Source organism: Triturus cristatus, chromosome 12 (assembly GCF_964204655.1).
Source record: "Triturus cristatus chromosome 12, aTriCri1.1, whole genome shotgun sequence".
Lineage (NCBI taxonomy): Eukaryota > Metazoa > Chordata > Amphibia > Caudata > Salamandridae > Triturus > Triturus cristatus.
The window spans coordinates 432,156,634-432,180,656 of NC_140595.1; the positions used below are offsets into that span (position 1 = coordinate 432,156,634).

At 46.0% G+C, this 24,023-nt stretch overlaps 1 protein-coding gene across 1 annotated transcript in view; it reads left to right on the top strand.

Annotated features, from left to right (window-relative positions):
• The window catches only part of C12H16orf46 (chromosome 12 C16orf46 homolog), a 138,151-nt gene that overhangs the window by 64,575 nt on the left and 49,553 nt on the right, over positions 1-24,023 (top strand). The window contains exon 2 of the mRNA XM_085640043.1: positions 14,427-14,683. Coding sequence (XP_085496169.1) covers positions 14,477-14,683 — 207 coding nt within the window. The 5' untranslated portion in view covers positions 14,427-14,476. The remainder of the gene's footprint in view (positions 1-14,426; positions 14,684-24,023) is intronic.

Below are 24,023 nucleotides of genomic sequence, written 5' to 3' on the forward strand. Positions count from 1 at the left end.
CAATATGTAAAGGGGGGGGGAGGCAGCAAGGACTGCCAAAAGTATTTTAGTGCTTTAAATGCTGCAATTGGAACTGGTGCTATCTTATCTAAAAGGCCTAAATAGCCGCGTCACCTGGTGTTTCATGTCCAGCTGATCAGGTACACATGCCAGAGACGTGCTCGTGTTTCATCACCTTGTGCACAACAAAACCCAGGCCAGCATGTCTTTTGTGAAAGGCATGGTGTTTCCAACGTGCAGTTTCAGAAAGTAAATTAACCCCTTGGGGTGATGTGTGGTACTTGTGAAGTTTGAACTTTGAGTTTCAAGATCGCGTTTGTTTTTTGACGTTTCAAAAATCCGGATAAGGGTGTAAACCCCGAGCGTTTCTGATTCTATTGTTCATAAACACCGTGGCAGTTAAAAGCAAGCACTGGCAATGCGAATAAATCTTGGCTTTGGGGTCCATGATTTTTAGTCCTGCTGCACAGCATCGCTTACAAAAACAAGCATTTGCAATGCAAATTGATCTCGCATTTGCATGAGTTTGAGCTACTAGCGTTAAAAATCACAATGTCTTTTATTGAGCTTGTGGCATGCTGGCTTGGGTCGTATTTTGTGTGAGGCATGTGCTGTGGCATTGCTGTTCTGGAAGACACCGTCTGACAACTTGGAAATAACTTGTATAGTAAGCACCAGAAATAAATAATCTGTAAAATAAATACTGCATAATATTGAGATGGCAGGTGTGTTTTTGGGTAGGGGGAGGTGGCAATGAAAGACAAGGAGGGGTTGCACGATGGGTCTGGCAGGGGCATAACACAGGCCCCCGCAACCACCGCGGTGAGGGGGGGCCCCAAGCTCCAAGGGGCCCCCTCGGCACTTCACTCTGGCTGGAGAGCTCCTGATTGAGCCCGGAGGGGGCCCCTCTACGTACCGTGCAGGGAGCCCCCCTCACTTTTCATTACGCCAGTGGGGTCTGGGTATATTAGCGGAGGGGTTCTGGGATGTGGGAGCAGGTGAGTAAATTGTAAGGATCAGTGGGCAGGGGGGACCAATGGGTCAGGAGGTTATCTGGAAGGGGAGGGGCAAGATGAGCGGTCAGTTGAAATAGGTGAGAAGGGACTAGTAGGTACTACAGGAAAGGTCTATCAGTTATAGAATGCGAAAGGGTGTTAGGTTATTGAGGGAGGGAGTGAAGATGGATATGCCAAGATGGATAAAGTAATAAAATACTAATATAAAGTGAGTGTCACAGGTGTTCAGCCAGCCATTTCAAGTTTAATAAATGACGTGATACTAATGTACGTTAGTTTCGGACCCGCTATAGTCTAGAACCCCTGTCATTTAAAAAATCAATTGTGCATTGATCTTGACTTATCCACATAATAAATAATGAATTTTAAACATTGAAAATGTGTTTTCATTTTGGATTGCGGAAAGGAAACGAACGAGGGACGGCTCCTTATGAATAATAGAAGCAGATGCAGTGTTTTCACATGGGCCAGATCTTTATTGCCGGACTCCTCCGAAAACAAAGTGCACACTTGATATAACTTGTAGCCAACATGGGGGATTTTCAATTAGCAGAGAAAGGAGTGGAAGAAGTAAAATAAGACTAAAGTGAAGTCACTTTCCATGTTATTTTCAAATTAATCCACTTAATCTTTTTAAGGACATGTCCCGGAAACAAATGCCACTGCCCGTTGTTATGGTTTCAAAGACGCTTCAGGCATACTTGCAGGTGATGTAAATGCTGGTGCGTGAAGCAAGGTCTTACAATAAACATACTAGGGAGGTGCATATTCTATGCTTGTATGCACAGTCTTTGTGCAGAAGATAATGAAAGGCCGAAGCCATACCTTTATTCAGTCCGTTTGCAGAGGAGACCAGAGGGGCCACAGAGCACCGGGCGCGAAGTTCCAATACAGCAACTGAAAGAACTGCCCTCCAAACCCCCCGGTCCAAACCAGGCACCCCGGGAGCAGGGTGACACTGAATGATTACAAATGTACTTTACAAAACATGTATCCATGCGTCGATTTCCTAACAGTAGCCATGTGCATATTGTAGGCCTCAGGGAGATTGATTGGAGCTGCCAGGTAGCCAACAGGCTGAACAGGAACCCTGATTGTATTTCAGTGTTCAAACTGTATCTATTCAAGGCTCAATGTGATTGCTCTGGAGACGCAATCTGCCACTGGAACACTTAGGATCAAAATTATTATGCGCGGTGACAGTGCAAGAGTGTCTGTTTCCCCGAATAGCAGGTGACAGTTTATCGCCACAAATAAAGACCAAAAACAGACAATTACGAGCACGTTACGGTCGCTTAGAAAATATTTCAATTCTATGAAGTTAAAGGTGAGTAAGACAGAAACTGATTCTAGGCATGTGCTTACGAGATTGTACAGAAGAAACAACAAAAGTGCCACACCATGTGCATAGCGCCTAGAAGATATAGCTGTGCCCACCGGGCACAATGCATAATGGTTAACACGGGACTATGCTTTGTGCCCAATACCGCTCCCCATTTTTAGATCTTGTGGAAAAATAAGCTCAGTTGGGAGCCACGCTTTCAAGTTAGGTGCAATCTCCTCATTCTCACAGTGCAGAGCAACATATTGAAACAATGTTGAAAACGTTCAGCGAGAGGGTAGGGGGCTCTTGTAAGGCCACACTTTGAAAAAGAGATCAACGGAAACGCACTCGCGTTACCATGTTTTCTAGTGCCGTGATGAATCGGATAACATAAACAACACTTTAAATATACTCTCCACTTATTAATTCTAGATAAACACCACCGTCTCCGATCACATATTATCCCCTCTTCAAGCTTCCGCTTTGCTTTTTCGATTGCGACTCAATTTAACTGCAAAACATCGAGTTGTGGACATTCCCTTGCATCTCCTGGAGGGGGCGCTCGTGCTCAGCAGCAGAGCCCTACTTTTGGATATTCTGAACGCCATTGTACACGCAGTGCAGGGTCGCATCGTGTTCTGCACTGCTTTGTCCTTAGAGATGCTATGATGAGTGTCAGGAATTCGTATTCCTTTAGCTGGGTCAGCTGCGAAGCAGAACCTGGGGGAGTATGAAATAACTGTAGCAACAAAACAGGAACACGAATCAGCGTGTCGACAAACTTCCTACTGGCGTTTAAGGCGGAAGTGTGTGATCAAAAATACAGTGCCACGCATCTCAAGCATGGGTATGAAGACGTGCACGATGGAGATGCAATGAAGTTTTATAAAGCGCTAGCTAAACCATAAGGTACCAGAGCACTTCACATGATCGTGAGGAATACAGTAAATCAAGAACTCAATCCTGTAGGATAGAGTTCCATAATCAGGCACAAATAGCCCCTGAGCTTTCGCACTGTGTGGTGAGGACAGCTTTATCAAATAGTCTGTATAAAACTTGTGAGTCCTTTTTGGGGGAAGTGACCAAGAGGGTGGTATGTTTGGGGAACCTGCATCCAACATCCAGTGTTGTCAGGTACAATATATAGTGCACAATGCCTTTGTCTCGATCAGCACACAAGTGTCTTTATATTATTTAAAACAAAGCACCCGCAGAGCATTATGGGGCGCTCCAGCTGAGTGCAGTGAATATTTAAAGAGACGTACTGCTGCTTTCTTTACTGAAGTAGGAAGGCCTTGAATTTTTTTCTTTAGCTTTTTTGTTCGATGTTGCGGGTGCCCCCGTCCCACCGAGGCACCATTAGCCGTTTTTAATGGCAGGATGGGGAGCCAACTCCTGTGCTGCTGACCTGGTGTCGGAGCTGACAGTTTACCTCTCCCGGCATCTGCGGTGTGCGCTTCCCCATTCATGGGACGCGCAAGTAGTACATGGCCATGCAAGGGGTGCGTGGCAGTGCCTCCCCCCCCCCCCCAATTATGCTTAGGAGAACCCCACTTTTTCCCCCCACAGTACTGAGGTACTGCAGCCGTACCACAACTCCGGACAGTAAATCTATAAGGGCTAAGGGTCAGGGTATCCCTACCCTGTCCCCTTTGCCTGTTTTGTTGTTTTAGTTTTAACCCCTTCCCCGCTCATGACGGAACCGCTCCGTCATGAGCCACGGTTGCCGTGTGCTCATGACGGAGCGGTTCCGTCATGCCACGACCGTTGGCGGCCGCTCCGCCTACGCGGCGCTGTTTCCCCGCCTGTGCGGGGGGACAACGCAACTGGGCGGAGTCATGACGGAACCGCTCCGTCATGAGCACAGCTCAACCGTGGCTCATGACGGAGTGGCTCCGTCATGAGCACAGCGCCACCGCGCTTCCCCCCCGCACCTCCCAGCGCTGCGGCGGAATTCCCGCAGCAGCGAAGGGGTTAATGACACGGGACCGAGTGTCAAGATATAAAATGGCTCCACAGCATCTCTGCTGATGTTGACAGCAGCCAATCAGATCCTATCTTTTGATCAGCCGTTGGGTTCCACAGCAAGATATATTTATACATTTGTAAACTTAATTTCTCAAACACTACTGACCAGATTTACACTAAATAACAAATACCACACTTTCCAGGTAAAGATCTAGCTTTCTGCCAAATTTGATGTAATTCCATTCACCTATTTTTGTTGTATTGTTGTCAAATTTTCTCTATGGAAATTGCATGGAGGAAAAGAGTTTTGGTGGGAATGATTAAATGACTTTGTAACCTTGCTGTGCAGATACAAATGGTTATGTGTGCATTGCAGGCAATTCATTGCATGGAGATCACCAGCGAGAACGCTGAAACTGATATGCTCACGCTTCATTCATCTGGTACCAGAAGTAAGGTTTTGGCCCGCCCACCCTGTGCAGAAATCCTAGCTACATCTGTTTTCAGAGTCTTGATTTTCGCCCTGAGCATGCAACGATTAAATGGGGCCATTGGATAAATGGATGGTGAATTTCCAAGCGTGGGCAAATTTAGTGACACTGGTATCCAACCCATCATATCTCATTCCAGTATTGGCACACATCCTGCCCAATGTCATGTGCAAGCTTCACTAAAATTCCTGATGCTACCGTCAATCTTCCCCTTCCTTAACAGCAGTGTGCCATTTTTACTTACAGAAGGTAATTTTACAAAATATCAACCCTGCTTCTTTATTTACCATGAGAGCTGCATGATCCTTCAAACATTCCTTCCGCAAAATATACAACATTATCTTGTGTCTGGTAACAGAGCTTTCCACCTCCCAAGAGCAGTGGAGGGCCTTACAGCAAACATACTTAATGCAGCAGGAGTATCTTCGCTCTACATACTACAGTATTGTGTATGTGGGATCAGGTAGCAATCAAATCACTGAAAGCAGGATGTATGTTGCAAACACAAATGTACAGCTGGTTTATAGCATTACACATGTTTACAGTTTAATTCACAGAGAGATAAAGTGATTTGGCAAGAATCAAACAATTTTTGGTCATGTGGCAAAGGAAGTTTTTAGAACCTGGAATGCAGAATCAGTTTTCTAAGTTTACAACACTAATGCATTCGGTGTGATGTTAAAATGTTATGTTAATGTGTTCCTAGCCTAAGGGTGTTAAAGAATGGGTCATTACGGTTGAAGATCTTCTCAGTGGTCAAGGCCAGATACCCGAGATGTTGGCTTACAACAAATATTCAATGCTCATGCCTTATCCATCCATGGTGAACTACTGGACTGAGGTATCAGGATATATTGAACACCTAATGGGCAATACAGTGTTCTGTACACTAAGAGTCTGCTTACTGGGACCAGTGGGTAGACCCAAACAGAAAACAAAAAACATATTTGTCGACCTGGTACTACTACTTCCCAAAAGGCAAATCGCCTTGATATGGGAGATGAAGAATGCTTCACATTCAGCTCAGTGGCTCCATGCAAAATGAAGTTGACCAAATATGTATAAGCTGAAAGTTCAGCCATCTCTACACACAATCACACCAGAAGGAAGTGACCAGGACATAGTTGGATCTGATACTTTTAAATCTGAGTAAGAAAAATGATGACCGACATGCATGATGGAACACACTAGGTCGACATATTGTGAGGGTGATCAAGTAGGCCTACATTCAAGATGCAACAATGGTGCCAAACACACACTTGACATAGGCTGTGTGTCGTAATGTGACCCCCCCCCTATGGAGAATGAGCCACCATACACAAGGTTCTGGATAGGTTTGAGCTTTTATTTAGGTGAGAGGTATAACCCTGCAAAGTCATCCACGATAGTGTCTTCTCGGTCTCCCTCCTCTCCCACGACGTCTCTTTCCGACTTCCGACTCTCTCTCCACTTCTCTCAGGGTTGTTTACGGGTAAATGGGAATAAAACAACAAAGAGACACACGGGTGAGATGAGGGGCATGGAACCAGAAGGGAGAAGGACTAAGGGAGTGGGGGAACACCGGGACCGTCACCGCGTCATATTCACCAAAAAACAATGAATACTCGTAGAGTAGTGTGAGGGGAGAAAGACGAAAAATAAGAGATTCCTCAAGGACTATACACTCACACCCCCGTGACCTCCCCGTCTCCCACTAGTTAGTCCCTCCCCGTGTAAAGGCAAACCCCAGGACTCGGTCCCGTACCTTTCCCAGCCACGCTCCTCCGGGAACGTGGCGGGGCGACTCGCGTTGCCGTTGGCCTCCTGGCTCTCGGTTCCTCCCTCCGACTCGACTCTCGTCAATCCGGTCCCCGTCCTTCGCTCTCCTCTCTTCCACGTCCTCCGCCGCTCCAACACTCCTCGCTCTCCTCTCTTCCACGTCCTCCGCCGCTCCAACACTCCTCGCTCTCCTCTCTTCCACGTCCTCCGCCGCTCCAACACTCCTCGCTCTCCTCTCTTCCACGTCCTCCGCCTCTCCAATACTCCTCGCTCTCCTCTCTTCCACGTCCCCCGCCTCTCCAATACTCCTCGCTCTCCTCTCTTCAACTCCGCTGCTCCACTGACCCACACGCTCTCGCTCTCCTCCTCCGCTCCTTCCTCCGGCTTTCGCCCTGCTGTCCTCTTCCGGGTGAGCTTTACAGCCGAGCTGGTCTTCTGATTGGTCCATGGCTGCTGACGCCGGACCTGCCCTCCCCGCCTCCTTAAAGCTCCAGTCCTGGATAACAGAGTCGGCAAAGTCCTGTGGTCGGGGTGGAAACGAAGAATCGTTAATGTCTCCACCCCGACCCTCCTCGTTAGCGGCCTTGTGACAAATCCCACCCCTAGGAATACCCCGATCGGGGGAATAAGGATAACGGGAGAGGTAGTCAGCATTCCCTTGCAAAGTCCCCTTCCGATGACGGACTTCAATTTGAAAGGGCTGTAGAGCCAGAAACCAACGCAGGATACGGTCATTGTGACCCCGGTTGCGTTGTAACCAGGTGAGGGGGGCATGGTCGGTGTAAAGGATGAAAGATATACCTATGGGCTACAGCAGAGGGACCCTGAACTTACGGAATGTGTGTAGGAAGTGTCAGGGAAATATAATCAAATAACAACAAAAATATCCTACACCTATATACTTGAATTTTAAGGCTATAAGTCCATATGAATAAAGTAATACCCACAGACTAGGTGTACAAAAATATATATGACAAAGTCATTTAATAAATGTTTTTCATTTTTTCTGAAAGACTGTTATTTATCCATTTTACATAAAAAATGAATTACAACATTTAGACAAAATCATTGTGTCAACAACAAAACACCATGTCAACAGAAGTATAAATACAAGACAGAAATGGTAAACATCAGAACATCATACAAAACTAACAAAGGTACAAAAAAGGTACATATAAAGCAATACAATTTTTATATAAAAACAGTTCATCATAAAAAGTGCAACCAAGTGTAACCGCCAAGACAAGCGCCAACGCGCGTTTCGGAGCTAAACAGTTTATAGGCTCCTTCCTCAGGGCGTGTAAGGAAGGTCTTTCAGGCGACAGCACAAACTACGCACATATCCTTGACAAACGTCTGATGGTGTAGAAGTTGACAAAATTTCAAAGTTTGTAACCATAAGTTTTTAGCGTACTGAGTTACTGGGAAAACATCCAGACTAAGATAGCTAATCTAGTGAGCTATCTGTTGTTGTGATATCGACATGTTTAAGTTCCGCCGTTTAAGGTGCTTCCACCGGTTAGGAGGCTCATTGTTAGATGGTATAACCAATCAGCTTCAATAAAAAAGAATGAAAAAATAGAACCAGTGGAATCTGTAGTTACTCCGACCCGTAGAATTATCCCCGTATCATAAGCATCCTAATTGGGTAAATCGGTGAAGTATCTGGATAAGCAGATTAACACGTCTAACGGGTACGGCGGTGTCCATGCAATTGGTAGAGATCTCTCTACGGGTCGGAGTAACTACAGATTCCACTGGTTCTATTTTTTCATTCTTTTTTATTGAAGCTGATTGGTTATACCATCTCACAATGAGCCTCCTAACCGGTGGAAGCACCTTAAACGGCGGAACTTAAACATGTCGATATCACAACAACAGATAGCTCACTAGATAGCTCACTAGATTAGCTATCTTAGTCTGGATGTTTTCCCAGTAACTCAGTACGCTAAAAACTTATGGTTACAAACTTTGAAATTTTGTCAACTTCTACACCATCAGACGTTTGTCAAGGATATGTGCGTAGTTTGTGCTGTCGCCTGAAAGACCTACCTTACACGCCCTGAGGAAGGAGCCTATATACTGTTTAGCTCCGAAACGCGCGTTGGCGCTTGTCTTGGCGGTTACACTTGGTTGCACTTTTTATGATGAACTGTTTTTATATAAAAATTGTATTGCTTTATATGTACCTTTTTTGTACCTTTGTTAGTTTTGTATGATGTTCTGATGTTTACCATTTCTGTCTTGTATTTATACTTCTGTTGACATGGTGTTTTGTTGTTGACACAATGATTTTGTCTAAATGTTGTAATTCATTTTTTATGTAAAATGGATAAATAACAGTCTTTCAGAAAAAATGAAAAAAATTTATTAAATGACTTTGTCATATATATTTTTGTACACCTAGTCTGTGGGTATTACTTTATTCATATGGACTTATAGCCTTAAAATTCAAGTATATAGGTGTAGGATATTTTTGTTGTTATTTGAAAGATATACCTTCCAGATAATACCTTAGCTTCTCCACTCCCCACTTCACCGCCAGACATTCTTTTTCAACCGTGGAGTATGCCTGTTCCCTTGGGAAGAGTTTACGGCTTAGATAAAGAAGTGGTCGCTCTTCTCCCTCCTCATCTATCTGTGAGAGCACCGCTCCAATCCCCACCCCCGAGGCATCCGTTTGGAGCACGAACGGTTTGGAAAAGTCCGGGGTCATTAGGACCGGGGCGGTGGTAAGGGCGGTCTGGAGGGCTCGAAAGGCCCTTTCTTCCTGCTCTGTGGGGGCCCGTAACCGGGGTGAGGGATGCGTTTTCTTCAGGAGATCGGTAAGAGGACAAGCTAAGTCAGCAAACTGAGCGATGAACCTACGGTAGTACCCTACCAACCCCAAAAAGGCTCGTAGATCCCGTTTAGTCTGTGGATACGGGACGGCTAATATAGCGGCTACCTTCTCTGATTGTGGGGCGATGTGACCGTCTCCTAAGAGATACCCAAGGTACCGGACCTTCCGGAAAGCTATTCTCGATTTCTTCGCGTTAACATGAAGAGAGGCATGTCTAAGGCTGTTACAGATATCTCCTAGGTGTTTTAAATGATCTTCCCAGGTATTGCTAAAGACCACGATATCGTCCAAATACGCTGCGGCATATTGGAGATGGGGGGTCAAGAGAGTATCCATGGCTCTCTGAAACGTGGCGGGGGCTTCATGTAAGCCAAAAGGGAGTACCGTGAAATGGTAGCGACCCGAAGGGGTGGAGAATGCGGTTTTCTCTTGATCCTTGGGGGACAGGGGAATCTGCCAGTACCCCTTAGTGAGGTCAATGGTCGTTATGTAACGGGCCTCACCAAGGCGTTCAACTAATTCGCCCACTCGAGGGAGGGGGTAAGCATCCTGTTTGGACACTCGGTTTACTGCTCTGAAGTCTATACAAAACCGGATGCTGCCATCCGGTTTTGGCACGAGGACCACGGGAGAGCACCAGTTGCTATGGGAAGGGACGATACCCAAGCTTTTAACATGCGGGATACTTCCTCTTGAAAAGCCACCCTTCGGGCTTCGGGAATTCGATAGGGCTTTTGTTTTACTACAACTCCTGGAGGAGTGGAGATCGTGTGTTCTGCAAGATGGGTTCTCCCAGGTTGATCAGAGAAGATATCCGAGTACTTCAACAAGAGAGTCTGAACCTGTTCCCTTTGTGAGGCCGTGAGATCAGGATTTATGGGAGTCTCATTGATGGTGTGGGGTATGGAAGAGGCCACCGACACCATATGGGTTGTATTAGGAGGGGGCCCTAACCATTTTTTCAAGATGTTAATATGATACATTTGGGTTTTTTTCTCTGAGAGTTGTAGGATGTAGGTGGTTTTTCCTACCTTCCGAAGAACCTGAAATGGACCTTGCCATTCTTTTTTTAGCTTGTGGGAAGAGGTAGGTAATAATACCAGTGCCCAATCCCCTACGTCTAATACTCTCCACTTAGTACCCTTGTCGTAGAAGGTTTTCTGTCTGACTTGGCTCACTGCCAACTGATTCTGAGCCAACGAGCGTAGCTTATGTAACCTGGTTTGCAGTTGTTGGGTATAGTCGAGGAGGGCTTCGGCTTCTTGTAGTCCCTCCTTTTCCCAACTGTCCTTAGTTATTTCCAATAAGGTCCTCGGTTTACGGCCAAAGAGTAGTTCAAAGGGAGAGGCCCCTAGGCTGGCTTGGTTTTGGCTACGTAAGACAAACAGGGCCAGGGGAAGTAGTTGGTCCCAATGTTTACCATCCCCAGACAGGAGTTTCTTTAGCGTAAGCTTAAGGCTGCCGTTGTAACGCTCCACCAACCCGTCTGTCTGAGGATGATAAACTGATGTTTTTATGTGTTTGATGTTCAATTGGTCGCATACTTGCTTCATTAACCTCGATACGAAAGGGGTTCCCTGATCAGTGATGATTTCACGAGGGAACCCCATTCGGGAAAACACCTCTACTAACTTTTGGGCGATAGCACTGGAGGTAGCAGCCCTAAGGGGGAAGGCTTCCGGATATCGGGTAGCATAATCTAGGACTACTAAGGCGTATTGGTGTCCCCTCCCTGATTTGGGTAAGGGCCCTATTATGTCCATACCCAGCCTATCGAAGGGAGTACCTATAATGGGTAGAGGTTGCAAGGGGACGGGAGGAAGGATGTAAGGATTGCGACGTTGACACACCTGACATTCTTGGCAGTATTTTTGTATTTGGGCATAAACCCCTGGCCAGAAGAAATGCTGTAATATAGACTGCCCTGTTTTCTCTGCCCCTGAATGACCCGCCAGCAGATGGGCGTGTGCGAAGAAAAGGATTTGGTCCCGGAACCCTGTGGGGACCAACAGTTGGGGTACCGCTTCCTGTTTAGCTACTCGATAAAGTAAACCGTTCTGTTCAATAAACGTGGGATAGACCCGGTCTTGAGGGTCTCGGGTCTCTCGAGCTTTCTGCCAGGCTTGAGTGAGACTGGCATCATTCAGTTGGGCGGTTCGGAAATGATTGTCTCTTGCCCAGGGTTCCGGGGTAAGGAAAACATCATGGTTGGGGGATCTCAGAGCGTCTTGTAATAAGGGAGCGAAGCAGGGATTGTCTACCCCTATGATCAGTTGCTCGGGAAGAAATTCTAATACCCCCACTATCACTTCGGGCTGTACTCCGAAGTCGGTCCCCAGGGTCAGTTTGGCTATCGGGTACTCCTTCACATCCCCGTGGATACATCTAATATGGACTGATCTACCGGGTATAAGGCACGAAGGACTGATCAATTCCTGTTTTACGACGGAGTGCTTGCAGCCTGAGTCCAGGAGAGCTCTTATTCTTCTCCCGTTAAGGTGGACACTTACGTAGAAGACAGGCCCGGTTTCTTGGGCGAAGAGAATAGACCGGGGCACATAGCTCACATCCATCGGTTCTTCTTCTCTCTCACGTTTCTTCCGACAATACCAAGCTATTTGGCCCCATTCCCCACAATCGTAACATCGGGGTCCGGAGTAAGCCGGGCTGTCCACACGAGCCACACGGGGAGGGGGAGGCAAGGGTTTCAAGAGCTTCCTGTCGGATTTTCCAGAGACCCCACTCCGGTTGTTCTTCTCTGGTTCCCTGACGGGGGGTCGTCCTTGAGCCCGGGCAAAGGAGGTTGCCATCTCGATGGCCTGTTCTAGGGTTAGCCCGGCATGTTGTCGAAGCCAGCGCTGGGTTGCATATGGGAGGGCTTCCAAAAACTGCTCCAGGTACACTTTGTTCATCACCTCCTCTAAATTGCCTTCTTGGGGTTTAAGCCATAGGTCTGCTGCCCCTTTTAGTTTGTAAAACAAGATTTTTGGTAATTCTCCCGGTACTCCCCTCTCCTGACGAAAGCGCAAGCGATGCGTTTCATCATCCACTCCCAGCCGGTCTAGAACGTACTGCTTCACTAAGGTATACGTGGAAGTCCCGTCTTTGTTTATCGTTTGATAGGCCGCTTGGGCTTCACCGGTCAAGAGAGGTGCTAGGTAGAAGGGCCATCGTTCTCCGGGCCAAGCACTCGCCCTTGCGGCTCGCTCAAAATTCAGAAAAAATGCCAAGGGGTCGTCTCCGGGTACGAGTTTTTGTAACGGGACTACGGTCCCAGGTGGGTTGCTCGCCCTACCCTGACCCAACGTGGCTAGCAGTTGTGCATGTCCTTCAGCCAGTTTTATCATGGTGTCGGCTTGATTTTGTAGGGCGGACGTGAACACCGCGCGATCTGCCTCCGCCTGGCTGGATGTCTTTTCTACGGCCCACTCCAGTTTCGCCTGGCCTTCCTTCATTTGGTGGATCAGGGCCTCCATCCTGTATCGGACGGGGTTCGATACTCCTATCTGGCTCGCCAATTGTCGTAATGTGACCCCCCCCCCTATGGAGAATGAGCCACCATACACAAGGTTCTGGATAGGTTCGAGCTTTTATTTAGGTGAGAGGTATAACCCTGCGAAGTCATCCACGATAGTGTCTTCTCGGTCTCCCTCCTCTCCCACGACGTCTCTTTCCGACTTCCGACTCTCTCTCCACTTCTCTCAGGGTTGTTTACGGGTAAATGGGAATAAAACAACAAAGAGACACACAGGTGAGATGAGGGGCGTGGAACCAGAAGGGAGAAGGACTAAGGGAGTGGGGGAACACCGGGACCGTCACCGCGTCATATTCACCAAAAAACAATGAATACTCGTAGAGGAGTGTGAGGGGAGAAAGACGAAAAATAAGAGCTTCCTCAAGTACTATACACTCACACCCCCGTGACCTCCCCGTCTCCCACTAGTTAGTACCTCCCCGTGTAAAGGCAAACCCCAGGACTCGGTCCCGTACCTTTCCCAGCCACGCTCCTCCGGGAACGTGGCGGGGCGACTCGCGTTGCCGTTGGCCTCCTGGCTCTCGGTTCCTCCCTCCGACTCGACTCTCGTCAGTCCGGTCCCCGTCCTTCGCTCTCCTCTCTTCCACGTCCTCCGCCGCTCCAACACTCCTCGCTCTCCTCTCTTCCACGTCCTCCGCCGCTCCAAAACTCCTCGCTCTCCTCTCTTCCACGTCCTCCGCCTCTCCAATACTCCTCGCTCTCCTCTCTTCCACGTCCTCCGCCTCTCCAATATTCCTCGCTCTCCTCTCTTCAACTCTGCTGCTCCACTGACCCACACGCTCTCGCTCTCCTCCTCCGCTCCTTCCTCCGGCTTTCGCCCTGCGGTCCTCTTCCGGGTGAGCTTTACAGCCGAGCTGGTCTTCTGATTGGTCCATGGCCGCTGACGCCGGACCTGCCCTCCCCGCCTCCTTAAAGCTCCAGTCCTGGATAACAGAGTTGGCAACGTCCTGTGGTCGGGGTGGAAACGAAGAATCGTTAATGTCTCCATCCCGACCCTCCTCGTTAGCGGCCTTGTGACACTGTGTAACCGAGCTCCAATAACCTAAAGCACACAGACGTGTTAAGCAACCCAGCAAAACCTTATCTGCTACAATTTGACACTGACTATGCACAATCCAATAAGTTTCAGTTCACATTTATTAAGTTTATGTTATGCGATGTAGGAAACAAATCTTGAATGTAAACGTGTAACTATCAACAGCCATAATCAAACTTTATATTAGGTGTCAAGAAGGCAATTTAACACTTTGGAAAAAAATGACTGAAGAGGTTAATGTATTTTTGAGAATGTATATTACATTTTGAGCGGTATGAATATTTTTATCTCTGAAAGAAGACACATTTATATACTAAGAAATAGTAAATATGACTGCTGCTCTTTCAGGATTCTAGAAGACCCTTATTTTTGTACCTGCATCTAAAGTTTTATCTCGCATTACCGAACTTGCTTTCAGTACAATCCAACTTCATTGCTCCTTTTTTATCTTTGTAGGATTTTAATTGTAGAATGTAAGTGATCAGCGGTAAGGAGAAGGAGCCATAATGTTATCCACCATTGAAGGAGAATCGGATCCGGACAGTGATATAGAAACGGAAGAGACTCAAGAAATCCAGTGGCAGGATTATTACCCAAACTGGAATGAAAGGGAAGAGAATCTTGTTTATGCTCTTCTAGATGTTAGCGAGAAACATATGGAAGAAGATGACAAGGCAGTGGAGCATTCTATTCCAACAGGATGGGAAGAAGCGGTATGTTATGCATTTATATTGCTTACATTTTTTACATTTTCTCAACATCTTGCAGACATGTAGACAACCTTTCCATGTTTCCCTGGTCCATGCGTGACAAGCTGGTGCAGTTCATGGTTTTCATTGCATTCTGGGGCTTGTAGGTTTATTTATTGTAGTGTTATCTTTAGCTCTTGCCATTAAGGTGGGTAACTGGAGTCTAAACTCAGTAATTATCTGCTATGATGTTCTAACCGTGAGAGCCTGACAGAGCAGCGCTGGCAAGCAGGCTTCTGTTGGGGAGGTAAAGGAAGGCACAAAGAGTGGTGGGTGGACGACAGATGGACCCACATTTGGAGAGAAGGAGGCGTTAAACCAAGGCATAACCTCCTTACATCAGAATATCCACACAGCAGATGCCAAGGCCTTAATTAAGAGGTTCTGTTGAAACCTGCAGGAATCCTAAAGCTTTTGGAGAAATCGCTTCACCCACAACTTATTGTGACATGCTTCATTATGGAGGATTTGCCACACCTCTGTAGGTAAATATCACCTGAGTGGACTCAACCAGTGATGAGAGTTCTTCAATAAATACAGACTGGATTATAGTAGGAATCTAGATATGTCATAAAAATATCTTGCAGTATACCCAAGAGAATCTCCTATACTATCTGGTACCCCAGATATGATTAAAAATCCATATACATCGGCTCTGATGAAATACAATGACTCATCTTCCCAGAAAGTCATGCCAATATGCTTCAACTGTGTTAAAAGCCCATAAGGGCCTCCGGCCTTCGTCAGGGATCCTATAATCCCTAACTCGCACATTTACCCAGAAGGGTATCTTGGCGCTGAATAACAGATGTTTATTCTTACCCAACTCAATGGTAATCATTTTATTGACCTCAGAAGGATGAAAGGCTGAGTGGACCCATCGGGCACATAGAGCCCTACAGTGGACACATTAGTCCACTAAGCCACCAGACTCGGTAATAATAAAAAATAAAAAAAAATCCCTTAACACATGTGCAGTGCGCCACCATTAGGCCTATTGCTCTCACACCTTTCCTTTTGTTCCTCTTTGATAGTCACCTACAAGATTAGTTATATTAAAGAAAAAAGTCATGAGAATTAGTTAATCCATTAAGATTAAAAAGCACTCACCCCAGATGCATGGAAACTGCATATTTTCAGGTGCACTTGTTGCATGATCACAAGCCCTGAGTCAAACTCCACATCTCAGTTTGTTAACACTGTGAGATAGTCAACAATGTGCCAGACTTCACTGCACTAAAACACTCCACTTGTGAACATGCTTGTTTGTTTCCTCTCCTACACATCCATATATGTATATTTGGAGGTTGCAAAAGCTCTTTGGAAACGTTGAACCGCCACATACCTGTGATTGTGCCCTGCCATCATTGTGTGGACTGCGACTACGCAGGGGGTCGCTACTTACTAAAGTGGTGCCTGCGGGTGTAGACTGGGATTCCAGCAGTGGGGTGAGGGTCCCAGAGAGCTGCTCACCACCACATTCAGATCTTGACAGGCATGGTGAAAGGAGCAGACACCGCCCACTGGGGCTAGTACTTGCAGAGTCCGGGTCTTCCCGCAAACCTATCAGCTGTGCTCCAGCCAATCGTAGAGGGGCATGTTGCTTTTTAAAAATGTGGACTGGTAAATCAATTGTAATTTGACCGCATCTGAAGAAATAATTTTAAAGACGAAACGCGTCATGCGAATGGTCAAAATAAAGGAGCAGTCTCTTTGAGATATATATATTATCTACTGGCGGTCGCCAGTAGATAGTTATAGTTAGGACCGTGTTTCCATAGGAAATCCGCAACATTCTATTTGGAATAACTTTGGCGCCGGTTGACGAATCCTCGCAAAATTTTCAAAATAGGTGGGGCGCTCCGCTCCGCTCCTACCCTGAAAGTCTCGGGGTGATTCGTCAAGCGGGGGCCGAGAAAAAAGGGGGGTCCCAAAACACGTTTTCCCCATGCATTTTTCCATAGGGACCTTTAGTCCAAGGTACAGCCCGAACGGCTGAACAGAATTACTTGAAATTTGGCAGAGAGGTAGTCCTCAGGTCAGCGAAGTGCCTTTTGCAGGTCTGGTGTCAATCTGTTCAGTAGTTCCTGAGAAAATCAAAAGTAAAATCATATATATATGTGGGCGGAGCCTAACCACACATCTCATCCTGAGATCTGATTGGCTGTCAGCACTTCATCCAAGAAGTGTTGGCAGCCATCTTGGGACCAATATACATGATAGCACCTCATTAAAAATCATTGCAGTTAATAGAAGGTTTTAAGACTTTAGTTACATTATAAATCATTTGTTGATGGTACCATACTCATTTTAGGAATTGTGGTACGTTCTAAGGTGATTTCACCATGTGAAAAAGCCTTCTGCTGGGATATCATGATTGAGAGAAAAATATTTTCTCATGCTTTTCCCACAGAGGTTTGGAAGGTGATCTATAAGCTAAACTGAGAGCATATTTTCTGTAAATTCACATTATCTTTCTCAGTCATGTGAGAATGAAGTCTGACATTCTCAGTAAAACATGTACATCCAACAAGGGCAGAGACCGTCAGTTGATTCCTTTGTGTTCTACTGCAGCTTCCCAGAGTGTTCCAAAGAACAACTAGAGCGCTAACAGTCCTTCTTATGATAAACGTATGGCACACCTGAAGCCATCTTGCTTGGATTAAAGTGGTAACTCTTAAAACATTTAATTTAAAAAGGAACAACATGAGGGGGTTCATTTTTCCATAAAAAGTATGATTAGTGCTGCAGAAAGAAATATTAGGGCACATTTTGAGTGACTTCTCAAATCCTCTTCTATTTCATTAAACAATTCTGACATGCAGACTGAAACATGCACTTTCAATACCAGCAGCAGTTTTCCCTGGTGAGCAGTAGCTTTACTACAGTGATCTAATGAGCAAAAAGAGTGCTAACATTCAGAATTTATGGCAAATGTGTGACATATCTGAATACCTTCATGATGGAATCAAAGTAAAAAACTGAAAGCATTTCCTACTGAGGAGACTGCAGTACATGAGGAAATTAGGAAACTTCATAACAAATAAATCTCCCAAAATGGCCACCGGAGACAAAAGAGCCCAAATGAAGCCCAAAATCACCCAGATGTAGCCCAAATATAGCCCAATGACAGAAGTGTGCAAAACACTTATTAGTTTGTGTTTTTGCAGTGTTATATAGTGCAGACTTGTCAGGTTTTGGAGTGCTTTACATGAACATTGGTTACATCACACAAGAACAAATTCATTTTGGTTGTAGACATGGGGAGACTAAGTGATTTGACCAGAATCACAGAATGTCGAGCTGAAGCAAAAACTCCAACCTGGTCCCCAGTTTCAAAGTCTGCAGTTCTGGAAGTAACACCACATCCTCTCCCCTAAGTGCAACATTTAATCAAGTGGTCAACTGGATAAAAAAACATAAAGATAACAAATAATTTAAAAGTGCTTTGTCGCTATTTGAAAACTCAGAAAATATGTCCTTATTTTAGTCTTTTAGAGCACTAACCATAATTTTGATGCCAATAAGACCCTCTCATATATGTAATTTCTAAAGGAAATGCTCTAGGTATTACAGTTTTGATTACATCAAGATGACGTCAGGCGTTCCACACTTTTGTAATAAATATAGAATGTTAGCAATCTAGTTGTTCATTAGGATACTGTTGGGAGGCAGAGGCCAGGGGCACGGACTCTGAAAATTGAAGGCAGGTAGGAGGGTGCAAAGGCAACAATTTAACCACACTGAGCAGGCAGGAAGGGCCGTGGCAGCACAACAGACTATGGAGGGCAGTGGAAAGGGGGGCAGGGGCAACAAACCAACAATACAGGACTTGCAAGAGAGGCTGTGGCAATGTAATAGACCATTGTGGGCAGAAGGAAGAGGCAATGGTAGTACAACCATACATGCCAACAGACTCGATTCAGCAAGGAAACGTCCAATGTTTTTAAGCTCAAATGGGCTTTATTTGATCTGTCTCCTGTCTACAATCTCCTCTTTTTCAATGTAACTCAAAGGGGAAAATCAATACCCCAGCTTTTTTTCAAAATCTCCCTCTTACCAAGTTCAAAATGTTCGCAAGTATGGTACATTGGATCATGGAAGGAAATGGGGTAGGGACATGGACTTGGATAACAGAGGACAGGAGGGACATGGAGAGGTGCACCAAACTGACCCTGTAGGGCAGGCATCAGGGTTTGCAGCAGCACAATACACCACACAGGGCATGCGGGACGGGAGTGCAGCACAATAATCCATAGAAAGCAAGAGGGAGGGGACAGGACCATGCACATGGACAACAGAGAACAGAGGGGCAAGAGGCAATGGTAGCTAGCTGACCATGATGGACAGACAGGAGAGAAAGCTGCAGCATAACAGACCATAATGGGCAGGAGGGACGGATCAGGGGCATTACAATGGAACAGACAAGCCAGGAGGGAGGGAGTAGGGGTCTGCACATGTAAACAGAGGGCTGGGGGCAAGGGGGCAGGGCAGGGGCAGCAAGATAGCCATGGAGGTCAGGCAGGATGGGCACTAGAAGCAAGACACACCATGAAGAGCAACAGTGAGACTGTGATGGCATACACACAGACCATGGAGGGAAGGTGGGAGGGGGTCAGGGGCAGCTAACTGACCACACAGGGAAGGTGGGAGGGGCCATGGCAGCACAGAAGACCATGCATGGCAAGTGGGAGGGTTAGTGGCAGCACAATGGCTATGATGGGCAAGAAGGAGGGTGCAGGGGCATGCACAAAGGACGATGGAGGATAGAAGGGAGGGTCAGGACCTGTGCACAGACAAGAAAGTTCAGGGGAAGGGGCCTCACAACAGACCGCACGGGGCAGGCAGGAGGAGCAGTTGCAGCACAACAGACCAGGGAGGGCAGAAGGGTGTGGCAGTACAATGGACCATGTGGACAGGAGGAAGAGGATAGGGGCATGGCATGTGGACAGGCAGGGTGGAGGTGGCAGGGACAGGTTACAGTCATCTGACAATGCTAGGCAGGTGGGAGGGGAGTGGCAGCTCAACAGAACACTCAGAGTAGATAGGAGTGGCAGTCCATGGAACATGGTGGGCAAAAAGGATGGAGCAGGGGCATGCACAAAGACATCGGAGGGCAGGGGGAAGGAGAATAGGGGCAGCAAGCTAAGCACAGAGTTTAAGCAGGAGGTCAATGATGGGACATAGAATTGGGCAATGGAGGGCAGGAGAAGTGGACTGGTACATCATACTAAATTGAGGGCAGTGGCAGCACATCAGACCATGCATGGCAGGAGGGAGGAGGCTAGTCCATGGATTCACACAATAGAGGATAGGGAGGAGGGGGATGGGGCAGCAAGCTAACTGTTCAGAGAAGGCGGGTATTAGGAGCATTATTGTTTTTAAAACGTGTGTCTGTGCGAACTACTTAAAATATGAACAAGTATGCAGCATAATCTCATTTTTATTCAGGAAGAAGAGGACGTTTGTGACTGTGACTCCGGGCTCACTTGGCAGAAACACCCCCTGACCCTCCACCCCCTATCGCAAAATGTAATGGCCGTGAAAAGGGTAGGTGAACACAGTGTTATATAGAACATAGTCCTGAGAGCACGATTGAAAATGAAAACTAAATATAGTGTAAGGTATAAACTATGCACCAAAAAGTGTGATATAAGATGAACCGGGCGTGAAATATAATATGCAATACATTGTGCGCAATGACAGATTCATTGGAGAGCGCGAGATAGCACAGGCACTAGCGTGTGCTATGCGATATGCGCCTTGGAGTGTAATATGCACAGGGCAGTGTTGTGTAACCTAACTAGTCTCTAAAGTTGTAATATAAAATATGTGCTGGGGAGTGTAACGTTGCATATGCACTGTGACAAAGATATGGATCCCAGATTGTAATATGTATGGCATAGCACTGTGCGTTATAAAATAGACATCGAGGAAGGCACGTTAGATGGGGCAATATCACCCGTGCGAAGACAAGTGTGGCATGACATATTCACGGGGTGGTGTTACAGTGCACATGGGCTAGAGAGTGTCATAGCATATGCACTAGCTAGTGGAATACAACACAGAGGTGTGTGGCACTCAGCAGGCAATGGTGGGTGTAACACAGCATTGGGCTCTGCCAGGAGCGCGCTGTGACTCTCAAGTGATGTTCGTCCCCTTTCCAGAGAGTAAAATAAAAAGTATTACACATCCGGCAGTGGATGTGTGTTTTATTAATCGTGAGGGGGTTTCTTGCATAGTTTGGTCGAATTTGTGTCGAATCCCCTTTGAATGGCTTGGTGTGCATGTGTATTAAATGTGCCCGTCAATAGCTACCCATGTTTGTATAAATAAACGACAAGGGTGTCTACCGGGATTAGGCACGGTAGGGCATCAGACATGTCAGAGCTTCACTAGTGGTGTAAATACATTCCACGTGGATTTATTGTATGCATAGTCGCCTTTTAATGAATATCACGCAAATCGTCATGGTGATAGGTACGTACGGTTTGTCCAGCATGTCCTAGGTGTGTCTATAAATATATATTTTTTTAAAATAATAAAAAACAGTGGCCGGCCCTGGGGATTGGGGTCAAAAAAATATAATTAGGAGACAGGCCCTGGGGGATGGGGTCATCAGGGCCAATAAATTAGAATAAGAAGGGGAACCACACAGCCCCCCTTCTTAAAAAATTAAAATAAATAAAAGACTGGCATCGTGCCGGAGGCTACGCCCCCTCCTTGCAGCACTCTGCAAACGCGCCCCCTGGCGAGTTGTAAGTTGGGGAATTAATTCCTCTTCAATACTGAGGGTCCCTGAGGGCCAACTAGCCCAACAGACATCTCCAGTATGCGCCAGGGAGCTGCGCTGCAGACAGGTGTTCTGAGGCCAAGCCCCTTTTTACACCTCTCTGCAACGCAGCTCTGTGGCGCTTACTGGAGGTACCTAGTGGTCTAGTTTGACCCTAGGGACCCTTAGGATTCAAGGGGACTTAATATCTCAACTTAGAACAGCCACAGGGCGCGTTTACACAGTGGTGAAGGGAGGGGACGGGGCCTGAGGTGACGTGTGCAAACACGCACTATGGCACGTTTTAAATTGGGGATATAAGTTCCCTTCAATACTGAGGGCCCCTGGGGGCTAACTAGCCCACCAAGTGCTTCCAGTAAGCGCCACTGAGCTGCATTGCAGAGAGGTGGTCCAGGCCGTGCCACTTTTTACACCTCTCTGCAACGCAGCTCTGTGGCACTTACTGGAGGTACCTAGTGGGCTAGTTGGACCCTAGGGACCCTCAGGATTCAAATGAACTTAATCTCCCAACTAAAAACGGACACAGGGCGTGTTTACACAGTGGTGAAGAGAGGGGACGGGGCCTGAGTTAACATGTGCATAAACGCCCTGTGGCCTGTTTTAAGAGGTAGTTTTAATCCCCCTGCCCTATTATATACTAGGGGCTTACAGAGGAGGTCATGCTAATCACAGGGGGACCCCGACGCATAATGTTCCCTAGTGTATGTAGGTTTTTTCACTGTATTCTAAGTGTCTTTTAACATAGCACTGGCTCTAGGACTGGTTAGTCAGACTCAGTTACCACCAGTATCCGTCTGAAAAAGTTGAGGGTACAGGATGATTTTGCAACAAGGCTTCTTTCTGCTCTTCTTTTTGTGCTTTCTGCACGTTATCCTTCTTCCTGCACTTTTCTTCGTCTTTGAGGTCTTCTGTTGCTTCTTTCTGCACTTCTTTTTTTTCTTTCTGTGCATTTTTTCTTCTTTCTTCACATGTCCTATCTCTGTAGGCATAGTTAGAAATTAGCATTTAAAAAAACCTTTGAAATTCACAGAAAAAAACCATAGGTTTCAGGCACGTTATAGTTAGGAATTTGCATTTACAAAACCTCAGAAATTCACTGAAAAAACCATAGGTTTCAGGGGTGTTATAGTTAGCTGGACTTTTCACTTGTACAAAACCATTGAAATTCCCCCGTTATAGTTAGTTCAGCTAACTATAACTCGCGCGCCCGCAATGCACTGCTGATGACGTCACATATTACATCACTCATGACATGGTCAGTGACATCACTCATGACATCACTGATGACATCTCAAATGACATCACTGATGACATCACTGATGACATCATCCTTGTGATAGAGTGGCAGACCTCCTCTCACCCTAATATAACCTTTGATACACACATTCAAAAATAGAGACTACAATTTTCAAAACAATGGACATACCAATACCAGTTATAACAACCTCTTCAGTAATTCTAAGATCCACATACACATCCACTCATTCACCAACAGTCCTATACAGTCACTCATACGTGTACTCACTCATCATATGTACTCATACACCTATACATCTTGTTACACAATGCCACTCATCCATAAAGTTACTCACACACATAGTCACTCATGCCAATAAAGAATCAAACATACATTTACTTGCATATACAGTTATACACACACCACCACACTTACTTCTACGGAAACTTACAGATACTTAGTCTTTTAAACAATCACTTATAGAAACACATACTTATTCATACAGGAACTCTTTCAATCTCTCACTCTCACATATACTCACTTATATACACCAATAGTCACATATACTAGTTTAAAACATATGTAGTTACTCATAAAGACACTATTGAGACAGTCATTCACTCACTAACACACCCATACACACACTCATCCACCCATACAGTCCTGCACACATGCTGTCTTCAACACATACAGTGAGTCACTCATTCATGCAACTATGCACTACGTAATACCCCCCACCGAACCATGCAGACACTCAGACTGATACTCAAAAAAACCAACTAATAACCTATATAGACACCCATGTAGCTACTCACCAACCCATGCAGCCACTCATACACAAAGTGAGAGACTGATACAATATTTACATATTTAAACATTACTCACTAAGCCATGTATTCACTATGATACACTTAATCAGTCAGTTACACAATCAATTTTTCAAAATCAAATCATCCATTTAGACACTTATATACCCATTTATTCTTGTAATGTAATGTAATGTAAAAGAAATTTGTAAAGCGCGACATTCACCGTGCGGTTTCTTGGCGCTAAAAAATAAGCAGCTAAACCTGGGGAGGAAGGGAGGGAGAGGGGGGGAAGAGGTGGAAAGGGAAGAGAGAGGGAGAAGGGAAAGGAGCGAAAGGAAGAGGGAAAAGTTAGTTGTATGCAAGACGGAAAAGGTGAGTCTTAAGAAGGGATCTGAATTGAGTATAAGACGGGGCCAGTCTTATATCCAAGGGAAGAGTGTTCCAAAAGGAAGGGGCAAGAAACGA